Source organism: Simochromis diagramma, unplaced genomic scaffold (assembly GCF_900408965.1).
Source record: "Simochromis diagramma unplaced genomic scaffold, fSimDia1.1 OVJJ01000107.1, whole genome shotgun sequence".
NCBI classification, from domain to species: domain Eukaryota; kingdom Metazoa; phylum Chordata; class Actinopteri; order Cichliformes; family Cichlidae; genus Simochromis; species Simochromis diagramma.
In genome coordinates, this window is record NW_024387209.1 from 1,483,508 (window position 1) to 1,507,602 (window position 24,095).

Genomic DNA, 24,095 nt, shown 5'->3' on the forward strand with positions numbered 1-24,095 from the left:
ATGCTTCTGAAGTCTTGTCCAGTGGTTGTCATGATCTAGTTAGTCTGTTTTATTATAGCAGAATTCATAATTAAAATTATGTGGATCATCATTGTAATCTCTATTTGTCAAAATGATCATTCATTAACTTAAACATCACGCAGTTATGTTGTCAGGGTCCTGGGACTGGGCGACCCAGGACCCCTGGGCAGTCATGGACCTGTTATATTATGTATTTTTGGTGTTGCTCCCCCTTCTCTATGCTTGTACGTATGTGTGTGTGGGTGGCTGTGTGTCTGAGCACTCGTTTATAGGCGCCGTCAGGCCTGGTGGGTGTGGCCCTGCTAGGGGACTGGCCACACCCGAAGCCACACACCTGCTGCTGATCAGGCCTCGTCGGGGGAGCTACTTAAGAGAGTCTTGGAGCTCCCACCAATGTGGGATCATTGTGTGAGACTACATGTTAGTCACCCAGTTTAGGTTTTGTTGTTAAGTGCATGCCTGCCATTGTTTAGTGTCGTGACAGCTGCAGCTATTGTTTCCCGCAGGAGGAGCGTGGAAGGCCTGAAGAGCAGCGAGCACCGGGAGTGCAGACACGGGAGCAGAGAGCACTAGGAGGACACGACACGGGAGTCTGGGGAAAACACGGGGATTTACTGTTGTTTTGTACCACACACTGTAAATAAACGCAATGTTCGCACACAGAGCACCACGCCTGGGTCCTCCTTCCCTACACCCCCCATGGTCTGCCATGCCAGACCATGACATATGTAGTTTAAAAAACATTTCTTTTCACAGGAGACTTCCTAATTAAAAAGACAATGAAGCTAAGGTTAAAAGGGGTTCACCGGTGCACTTGTATGCCTCCACAGGTGCGCAGAGAACCAAACCTTACAGCTACATGTAAAAAAAACAAACAAAAAAAAAACAGTGTAGTCCAACAAAAAGATTGAAAGCACGCAGACAGGAGCAGCCGGGGATCAAATCACCTACTCTTCTTATCAGTAGTTGGCCTGTGCTACCTCCTGAGCTACAGTCACCTTAAGTCACAGCATACTAAAAGCTATTTCATCAATACTCCCAAATCAGTGAGAATGAAACATGCATGTTTTTACACAATTTCAATGGAGTTTAATTTTACTAATTACTAAGCAATTAAACTAATTACTTTAGTTATTTTCTTCAGTTTTTTGGTTCTTTTTTCTTTTTCAGTGAGAGAAGTCTAGTTAGTTTGTCCATTAAAGTCAGGTCTGATATCTGAGGTGGAATGTGAAGGACAGCAGACAGGTGATCATCACTGACAGAGAATCTGTACTTGGATTTGTTAAATTTCATTCCTGTGTTTGTTTGTTGACATATAAATGTAGATCCATAGAGAACCAACATCTTCTGAGCAGGTCTACCTATATGTGGAAGGTTCTCCTCTTTGAGAGAAAAATACCATCCCAGCAGTGATACTAGTTGAATCAGACTGACAGTATTGAATCAGACTGCATATCAATTAGTTCAATCTGAACATCATTGGAGCATTTCCCTATAATGCAAGTTATAGCGACCGTGGCTCAGGGGGTTGGGAATCGCATCTGTAACCGCAAGGTCGCCGGTTCGATCCCTGGGCTCTCTGTCCTGGTTGTTGTGTCCTTGGGCAAGACACTTTACCCTACTTGCCTACTGGTGTTGGCCAGAGGGGCCGATGGCGCGATATGGCAGCCTCGCTTCTGTCAGTCTGCCCCAGGGCAGCTCTGGCTACAACCGTAGCTTGCCTCCACCAGTGTGTGAATGTGAGAGTGAATGAATAGTGGTATTGTAAAGCGCTTTGGGTGCCTTGAAAAGCGCTATATAAATCCAATCCATTATTATTAAGGGAAATGAAATCATGTGCATTTCATTCTAAACTGTTTTGGAATTGCTCTCATCATGCGGGGCTCAGAACACATACCAGCTCAGGGCATATTATCATGGCAGACCCTACTAAACACTGTGTTAAATTCCCCATCAGAGAATGGCTTACTGTGTTTTTGTGATTATGTTTAAAATCAAAAATCTTGTCTTAACACAGCAATCTGCTCTCCACACACTAAACACATAACTTTACTTTTTGATTACTATAAATAAAAGCTCCTGCGTCACATACTCTTTCTTCTGATAAGTCGTCGGTGTTCAAATGTGTGTGATGCTATGAGACATTCTCTGTACCTGAGAGTGTCAAGTCTCAGCTGCTTCAACAGATGCATGCCTGTCTCGCCTGGATGATTGTAGCTCAGGTCCAGCTCTCTGAGACAGGAGGGATTAGAGCTCAGATCTGAGGCCAGAAAAGTACAACCTTCTTCTGTTATCAGACAGCCCGACAGCCTGCACATAATAATCATTACAGATACTATTAGAGAACAGCAGATAATTAGCACAAAAAAAGTACAGGACAAACTACAATTTTAATGAAATAATAACTATAAATTAAAAGTTACATTGATTTTGAAATTATAATTCATTCTGGTTATAATACGAACCAATTTAATTTCTACTCTGTGTTGAAACCCAAGGTTGATTCTGTTCATCATTACATCCAGATGTACAGAATCAACCTTTTGGGATTTACTTAGCTTGATGACTGAGCCTGAATCAGGATATCTGTGTTGAAATATTTCAGTGGAAAGTGACCATTACATTCCACTAAACTGTACATTTGTATGTTATTCACTTTTTGATCAGAAACATTTAGTCCAGATTTAAAACTCAAAGTTCAAAAATCAAATGAAGGAGAAATCTTCATTTTATCAGTGGGCAAGAATTAAAGAAGAAGAAAAAAATGGAAATGTTAAAGAAAACCCCTCAAACTTGCATAAGTAACTAACCCCTGCTTGGGGTACTTATGCAATCCAGATTTCAAAATGTTCATCAACTAAACAATTGATGATTTCTGACCTGAGTGTTTCCAATTTACAGTGTGGACTTCTTAGTCCAGCCGACAAAGCTTTTACTCCAGTATCCCTCAGGTTGTTGTTGCTCAGGTCCATCTCTCTCAGACTAGAGAACTGGAGACTGACAACTGACGACATAGTTCCACAGCTTTTCTCTGAAAGGTTACAAGTGCTCAGTCTGAAGAGACAGTAATTTAGAAGAAAAAAATACTTATTGAAGATAAACAAATTGTTAAAAAGAAAAAAATGCTAATTTAGACAATTCCAAAGTTTTCCACAAAGTACTAAATACATGTGTAAATCTCAATATGAAACTGGAAAACTTTAAATGCTTTAAAGAATTCAGAGTTACATGTTATTGTTTACATTCAATGAAGGTTCGAATTAGCAAACAGCACTCACATTAAACCACAAACAATGTATCTGACCTGAGTTTCTCTAATTTACAGTGCATACTCTCCATTCCAACTATCAACAGATTTACGCCTGAATCATGCAGATTGTTATTGCTCAGGTCCAGAGTTCTCAGCTCACAGCCTTCTACTTTGAGAGACAGAGAAAGAGCTTCACAGCTTCTCTCCGTCAAGTTACAGTTATTCAGCCTAAGAGAAAATACACAGAAAGCAGGAAATTCAGTCTTTATCTTCCTTGTGAATAGATCTTAAAAACTTTATGGTAACATACAGAGCTTTCTTAGATGCTTTGAGCACAGGCAGCAGCCTCAGAAGAGCATCCTCTGAAGCAGAATATTTCTTCAGATCAAGAACATCCAGATCTTTTGCTGATGTCAATAAGATGAAGACCAGAGCTGACCACTGAGCAGGAGACAATTTCTCTGTGGAAAGACTTCCCATACTCAGGGACTGTTGGAGCTCCCCAACTAGAGCACGATCATGTAGTTCATTCAGACAGTGGAACAGGTTGATGCTTTTCTCTACAGACAGATTCTCACTGATCTTTTTCTTGATGTACTGGACTGTCTGTTGATTGGTCTCTGAGCTCATTCCTGTCTGTGTCAGTAGACCTCGTAGAAGGGTTTGATTGGACTGCAGTGAAAGACCCAGGAGGAAACGAAGGAACAAATCCAGGTGTCCATTTGGACTCTCTAAGGCCTTGTCCACAGCACTCTTGTGAAGAACTTGTCCACCACAGTTTTGGAGTTTGAGTTTATTAAATGCTTTAGACCATGCAGAGGTTTCTCCTTCTAGCAGATTGACACAGAAGTTGAAGAACGTCAGGTGGACATGAAGAGCAGCCAGAAACTCCTGAATGCTCAGATGGACAAAGCAGAACACCTTGTCCTGGTACAGTCCTCTCTCCTCTTTAAAGATCTCTGTGAACACTCCTGAGTACACTGAGGCTGCTCTGACATCGATGCCACACTCTGTCAGGTCTGATTCATAGAAGATCAGGTTTCCTTTCTGCAGCTGTTCAAAAGCTAGTTTTCCTAGACACTCAACCATCTTCCTGCTCTCTGGACTCCAGTGTGGATCTGTCTCAGATCCTCCATCATACTTGACCTTCTTCACTTTGGCCTGAACCACCAGGAAGTGGATGTACAACTCAGTCAAGGTTTTGGGCATGTCTCTCTGTTCTTTTGTTTTCAGCACATCCTCCAGAACTGTAGCATTGATCCAGCAGAAGATTGGGATGTGGCACATGATGTGGAGGCTTTGTGATGTTTTGATGTGGGAGATGATCCTAGAAGCCTGCTTCTTGTCTCTGAATCTCTTCCTGAAGTATTCCTCCTTCTGTGGGTCAGTGAACCCTCTGACCTCTGTCACCATGTCAACACACTCAGGAGGGATCAGATTGGCTGCTGCAGGTCGCGTGGTTATCCAGATGTGAGCAGAGGGAAGCAGGTTCCCCCTGATGAGGTTTGTCAGCAGCACATCCACTGAGGTGGATTTTCTGGAGTCAGTTAGTATTTTAGTTTTGTGGAAGTCCAGAGGAAGTCGACTTTCATCCAGACCATCAAAGATGAACAAAACCTGGAAGTCTTCAAAGCTGCAGATTCCTGCTTGTTTGGTTTCAGTAAAGAAGTGATGAACAAGTTCCACCAAGCTGAACTTTTCCTCTTTCAGCACATTCAACTCCTTGAAAGTAAATGGAAATATGAACTGGATGTCCTGGTTGGCTTTGCCTTCAGCCCAGTCCAGAGTGAACTTCTGTGTTAGGACTGTTTTCCCAATGCCAGCCACTCCCTTTGTCAGCACTCTTCTGATTGGTTCATCTATTCCAGGTGAAGTTTTAAAGATGTTGTCTAGTCTGATTGTTGTGTTTGGTTTGTCTGCTTTCCTGGATGTTGTTTCAATCTGTCTGACTTCATGTTCATCATTGACCTCTGCAGTCCCTCCCTCTGTGATGTACAGCTCTGTGTAGATCTGATTCAGAAGTGTTGAGTTTCCTGCTTTAGCGATCCCCTCAAACACACACTGGAACTTTTTGTTCAAAGTAGATTTAAGTTTACGTTGACAAAGTGGAGCAAACATTTCTGAAAACACAAAAATAAATACATTACATTAATTTGGTTTTCAGAAAATATCCCAAAATTTCAATTCAGTAAGTCTTGAGACATTTTTAAATTTTAAATTCATGCTGCAGCTTTAATGTTTTGAGAAATCCCCTTACTGCTCTGCAGACGGTCAGCCAGCTCTTCCTGCTTTATTCTCTTCAAAAAGTGTAACACAATTGTCACAAATGCCTCTCTGCTTTTACTCCTCTGCTTTTTATTGTCATCCTTCGACATATCATCTTCTTCCATCTCTAAATAATCTGGACTCAAAATCTTGTGCATCTTCTTCAGTTCATTCTTTGCAAACGTGATGATGTTGTCCTCTAACAGCTGGAACAAAGTATTATATGAATATTATGTCAATGACAAAATAGTGCTGACATCATGTCCTTCCACTGGTCTACAAAGAGCAACATGAAGATGAATGAACATAATAGATGTAAGAGTGGTTGTTATATACTGTATGTACGTACCATGAATATGGAGTCCAGCTGTTTTTGATCCTGCTGGACAAAATGACCACTAGAAACCTCTGAATTTTCCTGGTCCAGTCTGTGGAGGACTCATGAATATTAGTTCATGCACAGGGGAAAGACAACATAAGTGACATCTGAAGAAAAAAAAACTAAGGTGTTTAGATTATATATGACTCCATGTAGTTGTAAAAGTTTGCCACTCTTGCCGATCTCATTGATACTCATCTACTCAGCTTAGCATTTTTTCAACATTGTACATCTGATAAACAGTTATGTGTTAATTCCATGAAAAATCATTGTGTAAATTCAACCTGACACCTTCTATTATGTTTGTCAAATAACTTTAGCATATGTGTGCAAATTTAATGCAGTCACTTTTTTGTTGTGGGGTTTTTTTTTTATTCAGAATGTTTTCTTTCTAAAACCAACCAGCATCAGTATCAATGGATTTTCCATACACTTAATAGACTGCATCAATTTATTGTCTATCAGGGACAATGACAACAATATTATATTTTCACAGCAGATCCTCCTTTCATTTGATATTTCTTATTTCTTATATTCTAATAATTTCAAAAATATTCACACATTCAGAGGATTCAGTAACTGTTTGAGATTCTTTCAAAATCTCCTTTGATAGTGTTAAGATCCTTCTCTTCTACTATTGTCCTGTTTTCACTGTCAGATTGTGAACACTGGTGATGACGTAATCTTGGTATTTCCAGGTAAAATGAGTGCTTGAGTTCATTGTGTCTGAATGGATACGTACATTCTTCAACATAAAGAGCTGTTGCACAATTATCTGCCATTGTTTTCTGTAAATCTAGATTTCAAAGAATGTGAATCAACTTTAGTTTAAGGTGTAATCAGTGAGGTAAATATGATTTGGATTTAAATGGTAATTAGGTATTTCGTGGTCCTCATGATGTGACCCTCAGCCATTTACACTATGCAGGACTATGGATGGTCCTACAATAAGCTGCAGATATTTAAATATACATCTATGTATATATTATATAATAAAGGAATTCCTTAATACCTTAGTATTCCAGTTAATTTAAGTCAAACACCAAACTGGTGGCTAAAATATCGTCAGTGTTAGTAACAGCTCACCTTTCTGCAGGAGATGATTTTTGTCCTTTAAAATAAATAAGGCGATCTTTAGACTCGTCACTTTTTAAAGATACCCTGCTTGTGTCAGATCTAAGTTCTGTAGGTTTCCCATAGATCCTGTTAGACAGAAGAAAATTGTTTTTTCATTTCCAGCAAAAGAATTTGATGAAGACTTAGAATACTTTTGTCATCCATAAGAGAACCTGGTTTGCAGGCCATGCCCGAGCAGAAGGAAACTCCAGACTAGTGTTTGTGATTTACCACCCAAAGTAAAACAGTCATTTACACTATGCAGGACTATTGATGGTCCCACAATAAGCTGCAGAAGGTTAAATGTATAGGGTGGGCCATTTATATGGATACACCGTAATAACATGGGAATGGTTGGTGATATTAAAGTCCGGTTTGTGACACATTAGTATATGTGAGGGGGCAAACTCCTCAAGATGGGTGGTGACCATGGTGGCCATTTAGAAGTCGGTCATCTTGGATACAACTTTTGTTTTTTCAATAGGAAGAGGGCCATGTGACACATCAAACTTATTGGTAATGTCACAAGAAAAACAATGGTGTGCTTGGTTTCAACGTAACTTTATTCTTTCATGAGTGATTTACAAGTTTCTCTTCGTTCACAGCCATTGACATGTCGAAGAGGTTAACACGTGAGGAGTGGATCGAAATTGTGTTAATAACTGGTGAACGCAGTAACCGGGTTATTGCAGCAGATTTCAATGCAAGACACCCTACAAGACCACCCATCCCCCATGCTACAGTTAGCAAACTGCTTGCTAAGTTTCGTGAAACTGGTTCAGTGTTGGATTTGCCAAAATGTGGACGCAAGAAAACTGTCACTAATGAAGAAACATCAGTGGCTGTCCTAGCTTCATTCAGCAAGAGCCCACAGTGTAGCACTTGCCGCATGTCACTGGAGAGTGGCACTAGTCGAACATGCCTTCGGCGGATATTAGCTACTCACAAATGGCACCCTTACAAACTCCAGCTACTGCAGCATCTCAACGAGGATGACCCAGATTGGCGCACAGAATTTGCAGAATGGGCAAAACAAAAATTGGAACAGGACCCTCAGTTCATGCAGAAGATTTTGTTCAGTGATGAGGCAAACTTTTATGTGAATGGTGAAGTTAACAAACAAAACCACCACTATTGGTCTGACACTAACCCACATTGGATGGATTCCTCCAAGACTGTTGGAACAACAAAAGTGATGGTTTGGTGTGGTATATGGGGTACAACGATAGTGGGTCCATTCTTCATCAATGGAAACCTCAAGGCCACTGGATATTTGAAATTGCTACATGATGATGTGTTTCCCTCTTTGTGCACTGAAGCTGGCACGTTCCCTGAGTTTTTCCAGCAAGATGGTCACCACCACATTATGGGTGCCAGGTCCGAGCATTCCTAGATGAACAGTTTCCTGGAAAGTGGATTGGTCGTCATGGGCCAGTTGAATGGCCCCCAAGGTCTCCCGATTTCACCCCCTTAGACTTTTATCTTTGGGGTCATCTGAAGGCAATTGTCTATGGTGTGAAGATACGAGATGTGCAGCACCTGAAACTACGGATACTGGATGCCTGTGCTGGCATTTCTCCTGCGGTGTTGCTATCAGTGTGTGAAGAGTGGGAGAAGAGGGTTGCACTGACAATCCAACACAATGGGCAGCACATTGAACACATTTTATAAGTGGTCAGAAACTTGTAAATAACTCATGAAAGAATAAAGTTACATTGAAACCAAGCACACCATTGTTTTTCTTGTGACATTACCAATAAGTTTGATGTGTCACATGGCCCTCTTCCTATTGAAAAAACAAACGTTGTATCCAAGATGGCCGACTTCTAAATGGCCACCATGGTCACCACCCATCTTGAGGAGTTTGCCCCCTCACATATACTAATGTGCCACAAACAGGACTTTAATATCACCACCCATTCCCATGTTATTACGGTGTATCCATATAAATGGCCCACCCTGTGGAATAAAGGTATTCCTTGCTCAGTTCCTTATTTTTTTAAATGCCGTTTAGGGCCATGAAACAACAAAAAGCAATTCATTTAAATCAGATGCCAAACTGACAGCTAACAGCATCATTGTTACTAACAGCTCACCTCTCTGCAGGAGATGATTTTTGTCCTTTGAAATAAATGAGGCGATTTTTTGACCCGTCACTCTTTAAAGATATACTGCTTGGTTCAGGTCTCCCATAGGTCCTGTTAAACAGAGAAGTTTTTTTTTTTCATTTCCAGCAACAAAAACAGATGAAGACCTCACCATCATCCCAAATACAACCTTGTTTTTCCAGACTGTAAATCAGCATAAAGAAACTCCAAACAGTCACTGTAAGAACAGAGCACCACCCAGACAAACGTTCTCATCCCAAAGCATAATATGTTTAATGTGACAAATCATCGGTATGTTATGCTTTTGGCCACCCAACACATCTCTATGTTACCTGTTCAGAAACAGGAGGAAGCATGAGAACTGTTTGGACTGAATCTACACATGTACATTTATTTTACTTTCTCATTATGAATCGCTTTGGAAAATACTATCTAATATGATTAAGGTTGTGGTTAAGAGTAGGGATAAGGTTATGGTTAGGATTAGGATTAAGTTTAGGGTTAGGGCTGGAATACACGTCTGGAACGTGTGTTACCACCGGGAGAGTCATTCTATTGGATTCTATCCACAACCCGGCATGCATCATAGGGGCGCGGAAGGTTACATTTCCGGTTCCTATGTGACACCTCAGGACATGACAAATCATCGGTATGTTACGTATCGGGAAGGGGAACGGTCTCACCCAGACGTAAACACTTTAATTTGGCCTTTACAGGACTACCCATGTTCCTACTTTCAACAGGCACCAAAATGATAACTGTCAAAAAGTTCATATTACTAACAGCTCACTTCTCTGCAGATGATTTTTGTCCTTTAAAATAAATGAGGCGATTTTTTGACCCGTCACTCTTTAAGGACACACAGCTGGGTTCAGGTCCAGGTTGGTTCCTGTGAGTAATGATGGAGCAGTGATGTGAGTGCTGAGCTGTGCCATGGAGAAGAGTCATGGACAGTTAGAGATGGTCATCTCACCTCTGAGCTGTGGTCTGGCTCTCATGTTCCCCACACAGAGTGGTTTTAGAGGGAGGGACTCCCTCCTAGAGATGACCATCTCTAACTGTCCATTGTCCACTCCCTAAATCCTCATTAGTGTTACAGTCTTATTTACAAACCTATGGGGCTGTTGATGCGTGGCGATTTCTCTACCCCTCCACTAAACAATATTCTTTTTTTTCTGCAGTGCATCAAACGTATTCTCGTATAGACTACTTTTTTGTTGACAAAAAATTGCTTCCCAATATCAAGACTTGTAAATACAATAGCATAGTAATATCTGATCACAGTCCACTTGTTTTGGAACTCAGCTTCCCGGATGAACCCTTTGTGTACTCCTGGAGACTCAATCCTCTTTCTTTGTCGGATAAGGAGTTTGTGGAATATCTTTCCAAACAAATTGATATCTTTATAAGAACAAACATTACGCCTGGCATGGACTATAGTACGGTTTGGGAAAGCTTAAAAGCATTCTTACGGGGCCATATTATATCATACTGTTCATATACTAGAAAACAGAAACAGAAACGTCTTTCTGAATTGATACACCTTATTTCGCAATTGGATGAGCAACACTCTACAACCCCCTCTCCAGACTTGTATAAACAAAGACTAACGTTACAGACTGAATTTAATTTAATCTCAACCCAGCAGTCAGAGTCTATGATTCTTAAATCTAGAGGAAGATGGTATGAGCACGGAGAAAAAGCATCTAAAATTTTAGCACATCAGCTTCGTAAATCAGAAGCAACTCGTATAATCCCTGAAATTAGGACTGAATCTGGACATGTCACCACTACACCACAAAAAATAAATGAGAGTTTCAAAATATTCTATTCCAGTCTCTATGATTCTGAATCTTTAAACACGCCTGGACTGTTTGAGGCTTTTTTTGATGGAATGACAGTTCCGACTTTAACCTCGGCATTCAGAGACCAATTGGAGGAGCAAATTACGGTGGAAGAAATTAAATTGGCAATTAGCTCAATGCAGAATGGCAAATCCCCGGGTCCAGATGGGTATCCGGTTGAATTTTACAAGACCTTTAAAGACAGTTTATCACCTTTATTACGAGACATGTTCATTGAGTCATTGGTTTCAAAATGTCTTCCCCTAATGCTTCGACAAGCGACCATCTCACTCCTATTGAAGCCAAATAAGGATCCATTAGAGTGTTCCTCATATCGTCCTATATCACTCTTAAATGTAGATTTAAAAATACTGTCAAAAACACTTGCTCTCAGGCTAGAGCAATATCTACCATTGTTAATTTCTCCAGATCAGACAGGTTTCATGAAGGGTAGGCATGGTTTTTTCAACCTGCGCAGGTTTTTAAACATATTACACACCAAGTCAACTACAACCCCTGAAATTGCCTTATTACTCGATGCTGAGAAGGCATTTGACCGGGTGGAGTGGGATTATCTGTTTTATACTCTGCATAAATTTGGATTTGGCCCTAATTTCATTTCATGGATTCAGTTACTTTACTCCTCACCTATGGCACGTGTTAGAACAAATTCGTTATTCTCTTCTTATTTCCCACTTCTCCGTGGTACGAGACAAGGTTGTCCCTTATCCCCTCTTCTTTTTGCATTATCAATTGAACCACTGGCGATTAAACTGCGAGCTGACAGTTGCATTAAGGGCATCTTCAGAGGTGACCAGGAGCACAAAATATCCTATATGCCTACTTCTGTGTACTGTGTTTTTGTCGATTGTGAGTTGACAGGAATCTGATGGCGAGAACAAACACAGTCCAGCTGCAATTATTGATCCATCATCTGTTCATTGATTGACACTTTGATGGTGACAGATGTGAATGAGTGATGTGACAGTTTGAAGATGGTTGAATGTGTGCTGCTTTGTTTTCACGAATCACATTAAAACACACTTACACTTCCTCAGACCTGGTCTCAGCCACTGTTCTCCAGCAGGCTCCAGAATGACCCTGAAAGGAGGAGGGGGGTCAGACCAGCACAGTCTCTTTCAGCATGCACACATGGACATTACATCGCTCTCATACTTTTAGACACTGATAAAGGAAGAGCCAAGATTTTCAGATATACACTTTAATCCATATGTGTATTGAAGAGCATTTCATGTAAAGATAAATTTGTATGACCCTTTAGTTCCTCGACTCATTACTTTTAGGGAGGTGCTTCAGTCAGTAGAAATAATCCACATGTGCCATTTATTAGTATCACATGTTAAAAGAAAACTCCCGCCTATAATATTTTCCACATTTACTTTTTTCTCACTGCGTGTAATGAACTTTGGCTTTCTGATATCTGCCAAAAATAAAGTTAGTGTTCAATAGTGCTCTTTTTCTGAGTTTAGGAGATAAAATCAAAAGAGGGAAACAAGAAGGACATGGAAATACAGACCAATGGGGCCAACGTGACACCAAGCAGAGGAAGACAGAGGACATAAGTACACAGAGGATAGCGGATGGAAAACAGGGGAGAACACAGCTGGAACAACAGAACAGGTGAAACAAAAATAAACAGTCAAAATAAAACAGGAAGTATAATAACTATGAACACAAACACTAAGACACAAAGGTATGGCACTGGGAGAAACAGACGTGGAACAAGACTGACTGTGGAGAAAGAAAGGAAACACCAAACAGAGAAACAGTATTGCTCTCTTTCAAAGAAAAGAGAGCAATACTGATTGTGAAGAACAATACAGACTAACCAATTACTTAAACACTTAAAGTATAATTAAAGGAAATATATATATATATATATATATATATATATATATATATATATATATATATATATATATATATACGTATATACAGTGGGGCAAAAAAGTATTTAGTCAGCCACCGATTGTGCAAGTTCCCCTACCTAAAATGATGACAGAGGTTGTAATTTGCACCAGAGGTACACTTCAACTGTGAGAGACAGAATGTGAAAAAAAAAATCCATGAATCCACATGGTAGGATTTGTAAAGAATTTATTCGTAAATTAGGGTGGAAAATAAGTATTTGGTCAATAACAAAAATACAACTCAATACTTTGTAACATAACCTTTGTTGGCAATAACAGAGGTCAAACGTTTACTATAGGTCTTTACCAGGTTTGCACACACAGTAGCTGGTATTTTGGCCCATTCCTCCATGCAGATCTTCTCGAGAGCAGTGATGTTTTGGGGCTGTCGCCGAGCAACACGGACTTTCAACTCCCGCCACAGATTTTCTATGGGTTGAGGTCTGGAGACTGGCTAGGCCACTCCAGGACTTTCAAATGCTTCTTACGGAGACACTCCTTTGTTGCCCGGGCGGTGTGTTTTTGGATCATTGTCATGTTGGAAGACCCAGCCTCGTTTCATCTTCAAAGTTCTCACTGATGGAAGGAGGTTTGGCTCAAAATCTCACGATACATGGCCCCATTCATTCTGTCCTTAACACGGATCAGTCGTCCTGTCCCCTTGGCAGAAAAACAGCCCCATAGCATGATGTTTCCACCCCCATGCTTCACAGTAGGTATGGTGTTCTTGGGATGCAACTCAGTATTCTTCTTCCTCCAAACACGACGAGTTGAGTTTATACCAAAAAGTTCTACTTTGGTTTCATCTGACCACATGACATTCTCCCAATCCTCTGCTGTATCATCCATGTGCTCTCTGGCAAACTTCAGACGGGCCTGGACATGCACTGGCTTCAGCAGCGGAACACGTCTGGCACTGCGGGATTTGATTCCCTGCCGTTGTAGTGTGTTACTGATGGTGACCTTTGTTACTTTGGTCCCAGCTCTCTGCAGGTCATTCACCAGGTCCCCCCGTGTGGTTCTGGGATCTTTGCTCACCGTTCTCATGATCATTTTGACCCCACGGGATGAGATCTTGCGTGGAGCCCCAGATCGAGGGAGATTATCAGTGGTCTTGTATGTCTTCCATTTTCTGATGATTGCTCCCACAGTTGATTTTTTCACACCAAGCTGCTTGCCTATTGTAGATTCACTCTTCCCAGTCTGGTGCAGGTCTACAATACTTTTCCTGGTGTCCTTCGAAAGCTCTTTGGTCTTGGCCATGGCGGAGTTTGGAGTCTGACTGTTTGAGGCTGTGGACAGGTGTCTTTTATACAGATGATGATTTCAAACAGGTGCCATTCATACAGGTAACGAGTGGGGGACAGAAAAGCTTCTTACAGAAGACGTTACAGGTCTGTGAGAGCCAGAGATTTTCCTTGTTTGAGGTGACCAAATACTTATTTTCCACCCTAATTTATGAATAAATTCTTTACAAATCCTACCATGTGAATTCAAGGATTTTTTTTTCACATTCTGTCTCTCACAGTTGAAGTGTACCTCTGGTGCAAATTACTGACCTCTGTCATCATTTTAAGTGGGGGAACTTGCACAATCGGTGGCTGACTAAATACTTTTTTGCCCCACTGTATATAGAAAGAGAGAGAGAGAGAGAGAGAGAGAGAGAGAGAGAGAGAGAGAGAGAGAGATTTAGCAAAGAAAAGAAAATCTCCTCTATTACACATAATCTTTGGCTACAAACAAGTCTCTCCATACCTGAGAGTTTCCTGACTCGATTTCTCAAGCAGAGTCACTCCTGCATCTCCAGGATGATTGTAGCTCAGGTTCAGCTCTTTAAGACGTGAGGAAGGGGAGCTCAGAGCTTTTGTCAGCAAAGAGCAACCTTCTTCTGTGATCATACATCCTGACAGGCTGCAGAAACATTACATACTCATAAAGAAGTGTGGTGCAGTTGACTAACATTATTTTGTAATTAAGTAGGATTTAGCACTGAAAAACTAAAGTCTACAGTTAGCAAAACCTACATAAAGTAGAACTAAGGCTAGTGGGACTGTTATTAGTTTACAGGCATTTGGTCATAAATACATTTATGCAAAGACTAGAATGTTGACCAGATGAAGACACTAAGTTAATTTACAAAATTATTTAAATCATTATTCAATCCAAGGATTTATACAAATTTGGAGCAAATTTGCCCACAAAACATCTAATCTTTGAAATATTTTAAGCCAAAGCAAAGTAGTGAAAATAAAATTTAAAAAAAAATTTAAATAAAAAAAAAAGAAAATAAATTATTATTATTATTATTATTATTATTATTATTAATAATAATAATAATAATAATAATAATAAAACACTGAAGGTTCTACTTTACAGAAGTAATAATAATAGATACTTTGATAAATTCCAGTAGACACATTCCCTCATAGCCTGACTCAATGCAAACCAGATTTTAAATCACCATAATTAAAACATTTTAGAACCCTGACCGGAGTGTTTCCAGTTCACAGTGTGGAGATTCCAGTCCTCGGCACAGCACTTCCACTCCTAAATCCTTCAAGTCATTGTTACTCAGGTCCAGATCTCTCAGACTAGAGGACTGGGAGCTGAGTACTGAGCAAAGAGCTTCACAGCTTATCTCTGAGAGGTTGCAGCCACTAAGTCTGGTGAGACATCAAAAGAATCTTGAGATATTTTTTTTTCTTTGCTAGTGAATATATAGCAGTGTATTTAAAGCAAAAGAGTTTAAAACTTACAGAGCTTTTTCAGAAGCTTTGACAATAGGCAGCAGCCTCAGAAGAGCCTGCTCTGAAGCAGAGTATTTCTTCAGGTCAAACACATCCAGGTCATCAGATGACAGTAGGATAAAAACCAGAGCTGACCATTGAGCAGGAGACAATTCATTTGTAGAGAGACTTCCTGAATTCAGGGACCTTTGGATCTCCTCCACTAGAGAACGATCATTCAGTTCATGTAAACAGTGGAACAGGTTAATCTTTTGCTCTGCAGACAGACTCTCACTGAGCTTCTTCTTGATGTAATTAATTGTTTCCTGATTTGTCTGGGGACTAATTCTTGTCTGTTTCAGTAGACCTTGTAGGAGATTCTGATTTGTCTGCACTGAAAGACCCAGGAGGAAATGCAGAAATAAATCCAGGTGTCCTTTTGTGCTTTGCAAGGCCTTGTTCACAGCGCACTGATAGAAGTGATTCTCTGTCTGGGTGTTTTTTTGTTGTTCTTCCAGCAGATTGACTCCAGAATTGATGAAGGTCAGATGGACATGAAGAGCAGCCAGAAACTCCTGAACACTCAGATGGACAAAGCAGAACACCTTGTCCTGGTACAGTCCTCTCTCCTCTTTAAAGATCTGTGTGAACACTCCTGAGTACACTGAGGCTGCTCTGATATCGATGCCACACTCTGTCAGGTCTGATTTATAGAAGACCAGGTTTCCTTTCTGCAGCTGATCAATAGCCAGTTTCCCCAGAGACTCAATCATCTTCCTGCTCTCTGGATTCCAAGGTGGATCTGTCTCAACTCCTTCATCATACTTGACCTTCTTCACTTTGGCCTGAACCACCAGGAAGTGGATGTACATCTCAGTCAGGGTCTTGGGCAGCTCTCCTCCCTCTGTGGTTTTCAGCACATCCTCCAGAACTGTAGCAGTGATCCAGCAGAAGACTGGGATGTGGCACATGATGTGGAGGCTTCGTGATGTCTCGATGTGGGAGATTATTTTGCTAGCTAGTTTCTTATCACTGAATCTTTTCCTGAAGTACTTCTCCTTCTGTGGGTCAGTGAACCCTCTGACCTCTGTCACCATGTCAATACACTCAGCAGGGATCTGACTGGCTGCTGCAGGTCGTGTGGTTATCCAGAGGCGAGAAGAAGGAAGCAGTTTCCCCTTGATGAGGTTAATCAACAGCACATCCACTGAGGTGGACTTTTTAGGATCAGTTAGGATTCTAGTTTTGCGGAAGTCCAGAGGAAGTCGACACTCATCCAGACCATCAAAGATGAACACAACCTTAAACTCTTCAAAGCTGGAGATTCCTTCTTGTTTGGTTTCAATAAAGAAGTAATGAATAAGTTCCACCAAGCTGAACTTTTTCTCTTTCAGCACATTCAGCTCTCTGAAAGTGAATGGAAATATGAACTGGATGTCCTGGTTGGCTTTGCCTTCAGCCCAGTCCAGAGTGAACTTCTGTGTTAAGACTGTTTTCCCAATGCCAGCCACTCCTTTTGTCAGCACTGTTCTTATTGGTTCATCTCTTCCTAGTGAGGCATTAAAGATGTCTTCTTGTGTGATTGATGTTTCTGGTCTGTTTGATTTCCTGAATGCTGTTTCAATCTGTCTGACCTCATGTTCATTGACCTCTGCAGTCCCTCCCTCTGTGATGAAGAGCTCTGTGTAGATCTGATTCAGAAGGGTTGGGTTTCCTGCTTTAGCGATCCCCTCAAACACACACTGGACCTTCTTCTTTAAAGCACATTTAAGTTTATTCCGGCATATGCTGGGAATTTCTTAAAGAACACAGAGAGGATATAGCCTTAAAATAAAAACATCAACAAGTTCTGCTTTCAGAAGTAGATATATAATATGAGATCGCAAATGTAATGTTATTCTACTACCATTTTAAATATTTAGAGTAACCCTCTTACTGCTCTCCAGGTGATCAGCCAGCTCCGCTTGCTTCATCATCCTCAGGAAGTGCAGAGTGAGCTTCACAAATGCTTCTCTGCTGCTGTTCATCTGCTTTTCATTCTCAGCCTTCAACAACTCTTCATCCTCCCCATGACTCTCTAAGCATTCTGGGTAATCTGGACCCAGAATGTTCAGAATCTTCTTCAGCTCAATCTTTACAAAATTAACAATGTTTTCCTCCAGCAGCTGGAATAGAATAGAATATGAATAATGCAATCAGTGTGAAATCATGAAGTGAAACATCAGATCCATGTTGGATACACTGGACTTCAGCCAGAATGTTTCCAATACAAATATCATATTTTGGTGTCTCTCAAACTAAAAAATAATGCCTAAATAATGGGGTGTTGGTTTCATTATATACTACTCCATTCTAAGACAACAGGTTGCTAACTAAAACTATAATATAATTTGAACTGTACCACATATAAAATGCAATCAGAATTTCCCTTCATGATCACTACTCTTTCTCGTAATTTGACTTTACATCCTAGTAGTAGGAAATCTCTTAAGTAATATTTTTAAAAATCAACAAATTAAAATACCCTCAAATGTTTCCATTTCCTTTCCTTTGCTGTTGAAAAATGCTGTGACTTTCAGAAGTCACACCAGTGAAATACTAATTGTCATGGTCCTGGGTCAAGGACCCAGCATTTTGTGATTATGATTATGATTATTATTATTTTCTCATGTTCTAGTTTCATTCTGATTTTGTATTCTGTTAAACTGCCTGGGAACTTCCTGTTTTATTTTGTAGATCCATATGTGACATCATTGTGTTCAGCTTGCGTTTCCCTGTCATCATGTGAATTAGGATCAGCTATGCTTCCCTCCTGTGTGTCATTTCCTAATTACCTTGTGTGTGTATATATAGTGGGCGTCGGTCTGTGCTCAGTGTGTGTCATGTATTTTTGGTTTGTCATTAGTTTTCCCCAGTCTAGGTTTTTGAAGGTTTTTGCTCATCATTTTCTGTTTATGTCACTCTGTAAATAAACAGTCACTTGCATCACAGCCTTAGACTGCATTTTGGATCCTTTTCCACAAACACCACCCGGCAGTCGTGACAATACAAACCAACCTGAGTCTGGACCCAGCAGACTCAGGCTCTTTCACAGAGGAGAAAATTGCTCACACAGCTATGGGATTACTGCCGGGCAGTCATCCACGCCTCGGACACGCCAAAGAAACCCATTCAAGTCGTCTTCTTGGATGCCTTCCTGTCTTCCATTGTTTTTCCTCAGAACTTCCTGGATGTCAGGGAGCTGGTTCGCATTATTAAGGATTTAAGAGCTACCTTCAAGTTTGATCTGTTTGGCATGGATGGCCCAGGCAAAGAGGATTCTGTGGCCTTCCTAGAGACTCTTGCCACTTGGTATTCCCAGCACCAACGGGCAGTTTCCCCGTCGCTGGTCACTGCTACACCACCCGACACTTCATCCCGGAAAAGATGGTGCCCCCACCGTCATCATCACACAACTCCTCAACTCACTCCTGTGGCTTCAGTTGGGACTGCTGACCACAGACGGGCAGTGAAAAACATCACAGTGAGCAAATTGGACTCTGTGGTGCGTGTACAGGACACTGGTTGTGTTGTTTCAGCCGTGACAGTAATAACTTTTCCATAAGCTTTATTGGTGCCTGTGGCAGGTTCTGGTTTGTGGCTAGCTGCAGGGGAAAGGTAGAGTGGTGGGTTCAAGGTATGGTGTCAGTGGAGGCTGTCTCACACACCAAACCCCATCATATAATCATGTCTCCCCTGTTTAAGATGTTGTCGGGACCTGAGAAGGGGGTTGTGTGTGCTACAGAAGCAGAGCAGCTGGAAAGCTGCACTCTGGAAAACTAGACAATGAAAGATGTTTAAAGCTGCGATGCTGTTGTCGTCAGGTCCTTCACTGCCACAGTGTCCTACAATCTTAAGTATGGTTGTGGACAAATCTATAACCAGACGTGAAGACGAGCAATTAAAGCAACACAACTACATCTCAGAATATTCTGAGTAACTGCTGAATTTCACATTTCTCTAGCTCAGACATGTTGGGCTCCAAATAAATTCATTAAATTTCTTTTGTGAACTGAGGTGGAATAACTTTCCTGCACTAATGCCAGTGCTGTACAGTGTCGGGGAGTAACAGAATACATGTACCGTGTACATGTATTCTGTTACGTGTACACGTGAGAAGTGGAACGAAAATCAATACAATAAATAACTGCAAAGTGGGGTGTGCGTAATTATTCAGCCCCCTGAGTCAATACTTTGTAGAACCACCTTTTGCTGCAATTACAGCTGCCAGTCTTTTAGGGTATGTCTCTACCAGCTTTGCACATCTAGAGACTGAAATCCTTGCCCATTCTTCTTTGCAAAACAGTTCCAGCTCAGTCAGATTAGATGGACAGCGTTTGTGAACAGCAGTTTTCAGATCTTGCCACAGATTCTCGATTGGATTTAGATCTGGACTTTGACTGGGCCATTCTAACACATGGATGTGTTTTGTTTTAAACCTTTCCATTGTTGCCCTGGCTTTATGTTTAGGGTCGTTGTCCTGCTGGAAGGTGAACCTCCGCCCCAGTCTCAAGTCTTTTGCAGACTCCAAGAGGTTTTCTTCCAAGATTGCCCTGTATTTGGCTCCATCCACCTTCCCATCAACTCTGACCAGCTTCCCTGTCCCTGCTGAAGAGAAGCACCCCCAGAGCATGATGCTGCCACCACCATATTTGACAGTGGGGATGGTGTGTTCAGAGTGATGTGCAGTGTTAGTTTTCCACCACACATAGCGTTTTGCATTTTGGCCAAAAAGTTCCATTTTGGTCTCATCTGACCTTCTTCCACATGATTGCTGTGTCCCCCCCACATGGCTTGTGGCAAACTGCAAACGGGACTTCTTATGGTTTTCTGTTAACAATGGCTTTCTTCTTGCCACTCTTCCATAAAGGCCAACTTTGTGCAGTGCACGACTAATAGTTGTCCTATGGACAGATTCCCCCACCTGAGCTGTAGATCTCTGCAGCTCGTCCAGAGTCACCATGGGCCTCTTGGCTGCATTTCTGATCAGCGCTCTCCTTTGACAGCCTTGTCTTGGTAGGTTTACAGTTGTGCCATACTCCTTCCATTTCTGAATGATCACTTGAACAGTGCTCCGTGGAATGTTCAAGGATTGGGAAACCTTTTTGTAGCCTAAGCCTGCTTTAAATTTCTCAATATCTTTATCCCTGACCTGTCTGGTGTGTTCTTTGGTCTTCATGGTGTTGTTGCTCCCAATATTCTCTTAGACAATCTCTGAGGCCGTCACAGAGCAGCTGTATTTGTACTGACATTAGATTACACACGGGTGCACTCTATTTAGTCATTAGCACTCATCAGGCAATGTCTATGGGCAACTGACTGCACTCAGACAAAAGGGGGCTGAATAATTACACACACCCCACTTTGCAGTTATTTATTTGTAAAAAATGTTTTGAATCATGTATGATTTTCGTTCCACTTCTCACGTGTGCACCACTTTGTATTGGTCTTTCACGTGGAATTCCAATAAAATTGATTCATGTTTGTGGCTGTAATGTGACAAAATGTGGAAAAGTTCAAGGGGGCCGAATACTTTTGCAAGCCACTGTATTTAAAATGCAAAATATGAGCAACTGTATTCCGTTACAGTTACCGTTTAAAAAGGTGGTATTCAGAATACAGTTACTTTGTCGAAATAAATGGATTACACAACGGTCTTTTCCTGTTTCATATGTTAGGCTATACATTCTTTATTTTGTGAGTGTTACAGGCATAGCCCTAAAGAATGGAGCCTCATGGGCAGTGTAGTCCGTGCTATAGGGAGAATGGACTGCCATACCGCTTACAGTGGGGCAAAAAAGTATTTAGTCAGCCACCGATTGTGCAAGTTCCCCCACCTAAAATGATGACAGAGGTTAGTAATTTGCACCAGAGGTACACTTCAACTGTGAGAGACAGAATGTGAAAAAAAAATCCATGAATCCACATGGTAGGATTTGTAAAGAATTTATTCGTAAATTAGGATGGAAAATAAGTATTTGGTCAATAACAAAAATACAACTCAATATTTTGTAACATAACCTTTGTTGGCAATAACAGAGGTCAAACGTTTACTATAGGTCTTTACCAGGTTTGCACACACAGTAGCTGGTATTTTGGCCCATTCCTCCATGCAGATCTTCTCGAGAGCAGTGATGTTTTGGGGCTGTCGCCAAGCAACACGGACTTTCAACTCCCGCCACAGATTTTCTATGGGGTTGAGGTCTGGAGACTGGCTAGGCCACTCCAGGACTTTCAAATGCTTCTTACGGAGCCACTCCTTTGTTGCCCGGGCGGTGTGTTTTGGATCACTGTCATGTTGGAAGACCCAGCCTCGTTTCATCTTCAAAGTTCTCACTGATGGAAGGAGGTTTTGGCTCAAAATCTCACGATACATGGCCCCATTCATTCTGTCCTTTACACGGATCAGTCATCCTGTCCCCTTGGCAGAAAAACAGCCCCATAGCATGATGTTTCCACCCCCATGCTTCACAGTAGGTATGGTGTTCTTGGGATGCAACTCAGTATTCTTCTTCCTCCAAACACGACGAGTTGAGTTTATACCAAAAAGTTTTACTTTGGTTTCATCTGACCACATGACATTCTCCCAATCCTCTGCTGTATCATCCATGTGCTCTCTGGCAAACTTCAGACGGGCCTGGACATGCACTGGCTTCAGCAGCGGAACACGTCTGGCACTGCGGGATTTGATTCCCTGCCGTTGTAGTGTGTTACTGATGGTGACCTTTGTTACTTTGGTCCCAGCTCTCTGCAGGTCATTCACCAGGTCCCCCCGTGTGGTTCTGGGATCTTTGCTCACCGTTCTCATGATCATTTTGACCCCACGGGATGAGATCTTGCGTGGAGCCCCAGATCGAGGGAGATTATCAGTGGTCTTGTATGTCTTCCATTTTCTGATGATTGCTCCCACAGTTGATTTTTTCACATCAAGCTGCTTGCCTATTGTAGATTCACTCTTCCCAGTCTGGTGCAGGTCTACAATACTTTTCCTGGTGTCCTTCGAAAGCTCTTTGGTCTTGGCCATGGCGGCGTTTGGAGTCTGACTGTTTGAGGCTGTGGACAGGTGTCTTTTATACAGATGATGAGTTCAAACAGGTGCCATTCATACAGGTAACGAGTGGGGGACAGAAAAGCTTCTTACAGAAGACGTTACAGGTCTGTGAGAGCCAGAGATTTTCCATGTTTGAGGTGACCAAATACTTATTTTCCACCCTAATTTACGAATAAATTCTTTACAAATCCTACCATGTGAATTCATGGATTTTTTTTTCACATTCTGTCTCTCACAGTTGAAGTGTACCTCTGGTGCAAATTACTGACCTCTGTCATCATTTTAAGTGGGGGAACTTGCACAATCAGTGGCTGACTAAATACTTTTTTGCCCCACTGTACGTGTCTGTGAGCGCGAGGGAGGGAGAAAAAGGAGAGTCAAAAAGTACGAGTTGTCACCAACCAGAAACAGGAGATGGAAGCATATAAATACAATAATAACGACTGCAGTCAAAAAGATGGCCTAACGAGCCCAGTTGTAAGTAAGCTATTATATAGTCTAGTTGGAATTGATATGGCAAATAACCTTCAGTAAAAGTAATAAATCACACAGCAATAGTACATTCATGTAGTTGTGAAAAGCATGATACTATATGAAGTAATCCAAAGTATTCAGAATACGTTACTCTCATTGAGTAATGTAACGGAATACGTTACAAAATACATTTTGAGACATGTATTCTGTAATCTGTAGTGGAATACATTTTAAAAGTAACCTTCCCAACACTGGTGCTGGATTTTGCTAAAGTGAACAGAGACACCTTGTGTGTATAAGAACAAGGCATATAAAGTGTGCTGTGTTTTTAAAACCAATGCCAAAAGTCTTCACTGGATTTTATCATAGTGCCCTCCAATCTGGCCACCAAAGACAAAAAGTGTCTGTACTTCTTTAAGTTGCTTGAAGACATTTCACCTCTCATCCAAGAAGCTCCTTCAGTTCTAGGGTCAAATGGTGAAGAGTCCCAGATTTAAGCCCTGTGGGAGAATCCCCTCAAGAGGGACAATGGACTCCCTAATTATCCTCTACCTAATCACATGAGTCAAGGTGTGAAAATGGGTGTAGTCACAATCAGCCAAAGTTTTGGGTGAGCTCATTGTGAAACCAGCCCCACCCAACCAAATGATTCCTGAGGTCAGATGGCCCAGGATGTGAGTGGGCATTAAGGTGTATGGGAAGAGATCTCAAAACTGAATTATAGATGGCAGACAATTGGTGTCGTATGCGACCGCCACTGTTCGAAGATGGTTTTTCACAGTGGACAAAGATGACTTCTTCCACTCCGCTTTCAAATCATCTGTCTACTCTGTCCAAAATGTGAACACTGGAAAGAGTTCACTCTTTCGAGGGCTTCGATACTGAGGACTC

The 24,095-nt window shown here is 41.3% G+C and overlaps 2 protein-coding genes across 4 annotated transcripts in view; both read right to left on the reverse strand.

Moving 5' to 3' along the window:
• Positions 1-1,862: 1,862 nt before the first annotated feature.
• LOC120746282 (NLR family CARD domain-containing protein 3-like) lies at positions 1,863-10,140 on the reverse strand. 3 transcript variants are annotated; one of them, XM_040051707.1, is made up of 9 exons: positions 9,930-10,140; positions 9,128-9,229; positions 7,002-7,118; positions 5,886-5,964; positions 5,529-5,742; positions 3,582-5,391; positions 3,326-3,499; positions 2,902-3,075; positions 1,863-2,331 (listed from the first exon to the last, which is right to left on the reverse strand). In XM_040051707.1, exons 1-9 carry the CDS (start codon positions 10,085-10,087, stop codon positions 2,106-2,108), a joined length of 3,054 nt encoding a protein of 1,017 aa, XP_039907641.1. In that variant the 5' UTR covers positions 10,088-10,140; the 3' UTR covers positions 1,863-2,105. The 3 variants fall into 3 exon arrangements, with proteins under 3 accessions (XP_039907641.1, XP_039907642.1, XP_039907644.1); XM_040051708.1 differs by lacking the exon at positions 7,002-7,118; XM_040051710.1 differs by lacking the exon at positions 3,326-3,499.
• A 1,823-nt stretch (positions 10,141-11,963) lies between these two features.
• Positions 11,964-24,095, reverse strand: part of LOC120746283 (NLR family CARD domain-containing protein 3-like) — a 15,384-nt gene continuing 3,252 nt past the window's right edge. The window contains exons 2-8 of the mRNA XM_040051711.1: positions 23,047-23,052; positions 21,114-21,115; positions 17,577-17,805; positions 15,671-17,438; positions 15,404-15,577; positions 14,670-14,825; positions 11,964-12,084 (exon numbers count right to left, since the gene is read on the reverse strand). Of these exons, the coding sequence (XP_039907645.1) occupies positions 12,012-12,084; positions 14,670-14,825; positions 15,404-15,577; positions 15,671-17,438; positions 17,577-17,805; positions 21,114-21,115; position 23,047 (2,403 nt within the window). The 5' untranslated portion in view covers positions 23,048-23,052 and the 3' untranslated portion in view covers positions 11,964-12,011. The remainder of the gene's footprint in view (positions 12,085-14,669; positions 14,826-15,403; positions 15,578-15,670; positions 17,439-17,576; positions 17,806-21,113; positions 21,116-23,046; positions 23,053-24,095) is intronic.

Coding starts and splice junctions, on each gene's coding strand:
- LOC120746282 (XM_040051707.1), bottom strand. CDS start 10,087: ATGACTCTTCTCCATGGCACAGCTCAGCACTCACATCACTGCTCCATC. Junction 5,392..5,528: donor GGCTGACCGTCTGCAGAGCA/GTAAGGGGATTT, acceptor TTGTGTTTTCAG/AAATGTTTGCTCCACTTTGT. Junction 3,076..3,325: donor TGTAAATTAGAGAAACTCAG/GTCAGATACATT, acceptor CTGTCTCTTCAG/ACTGAGCACTTGTAACCTTT.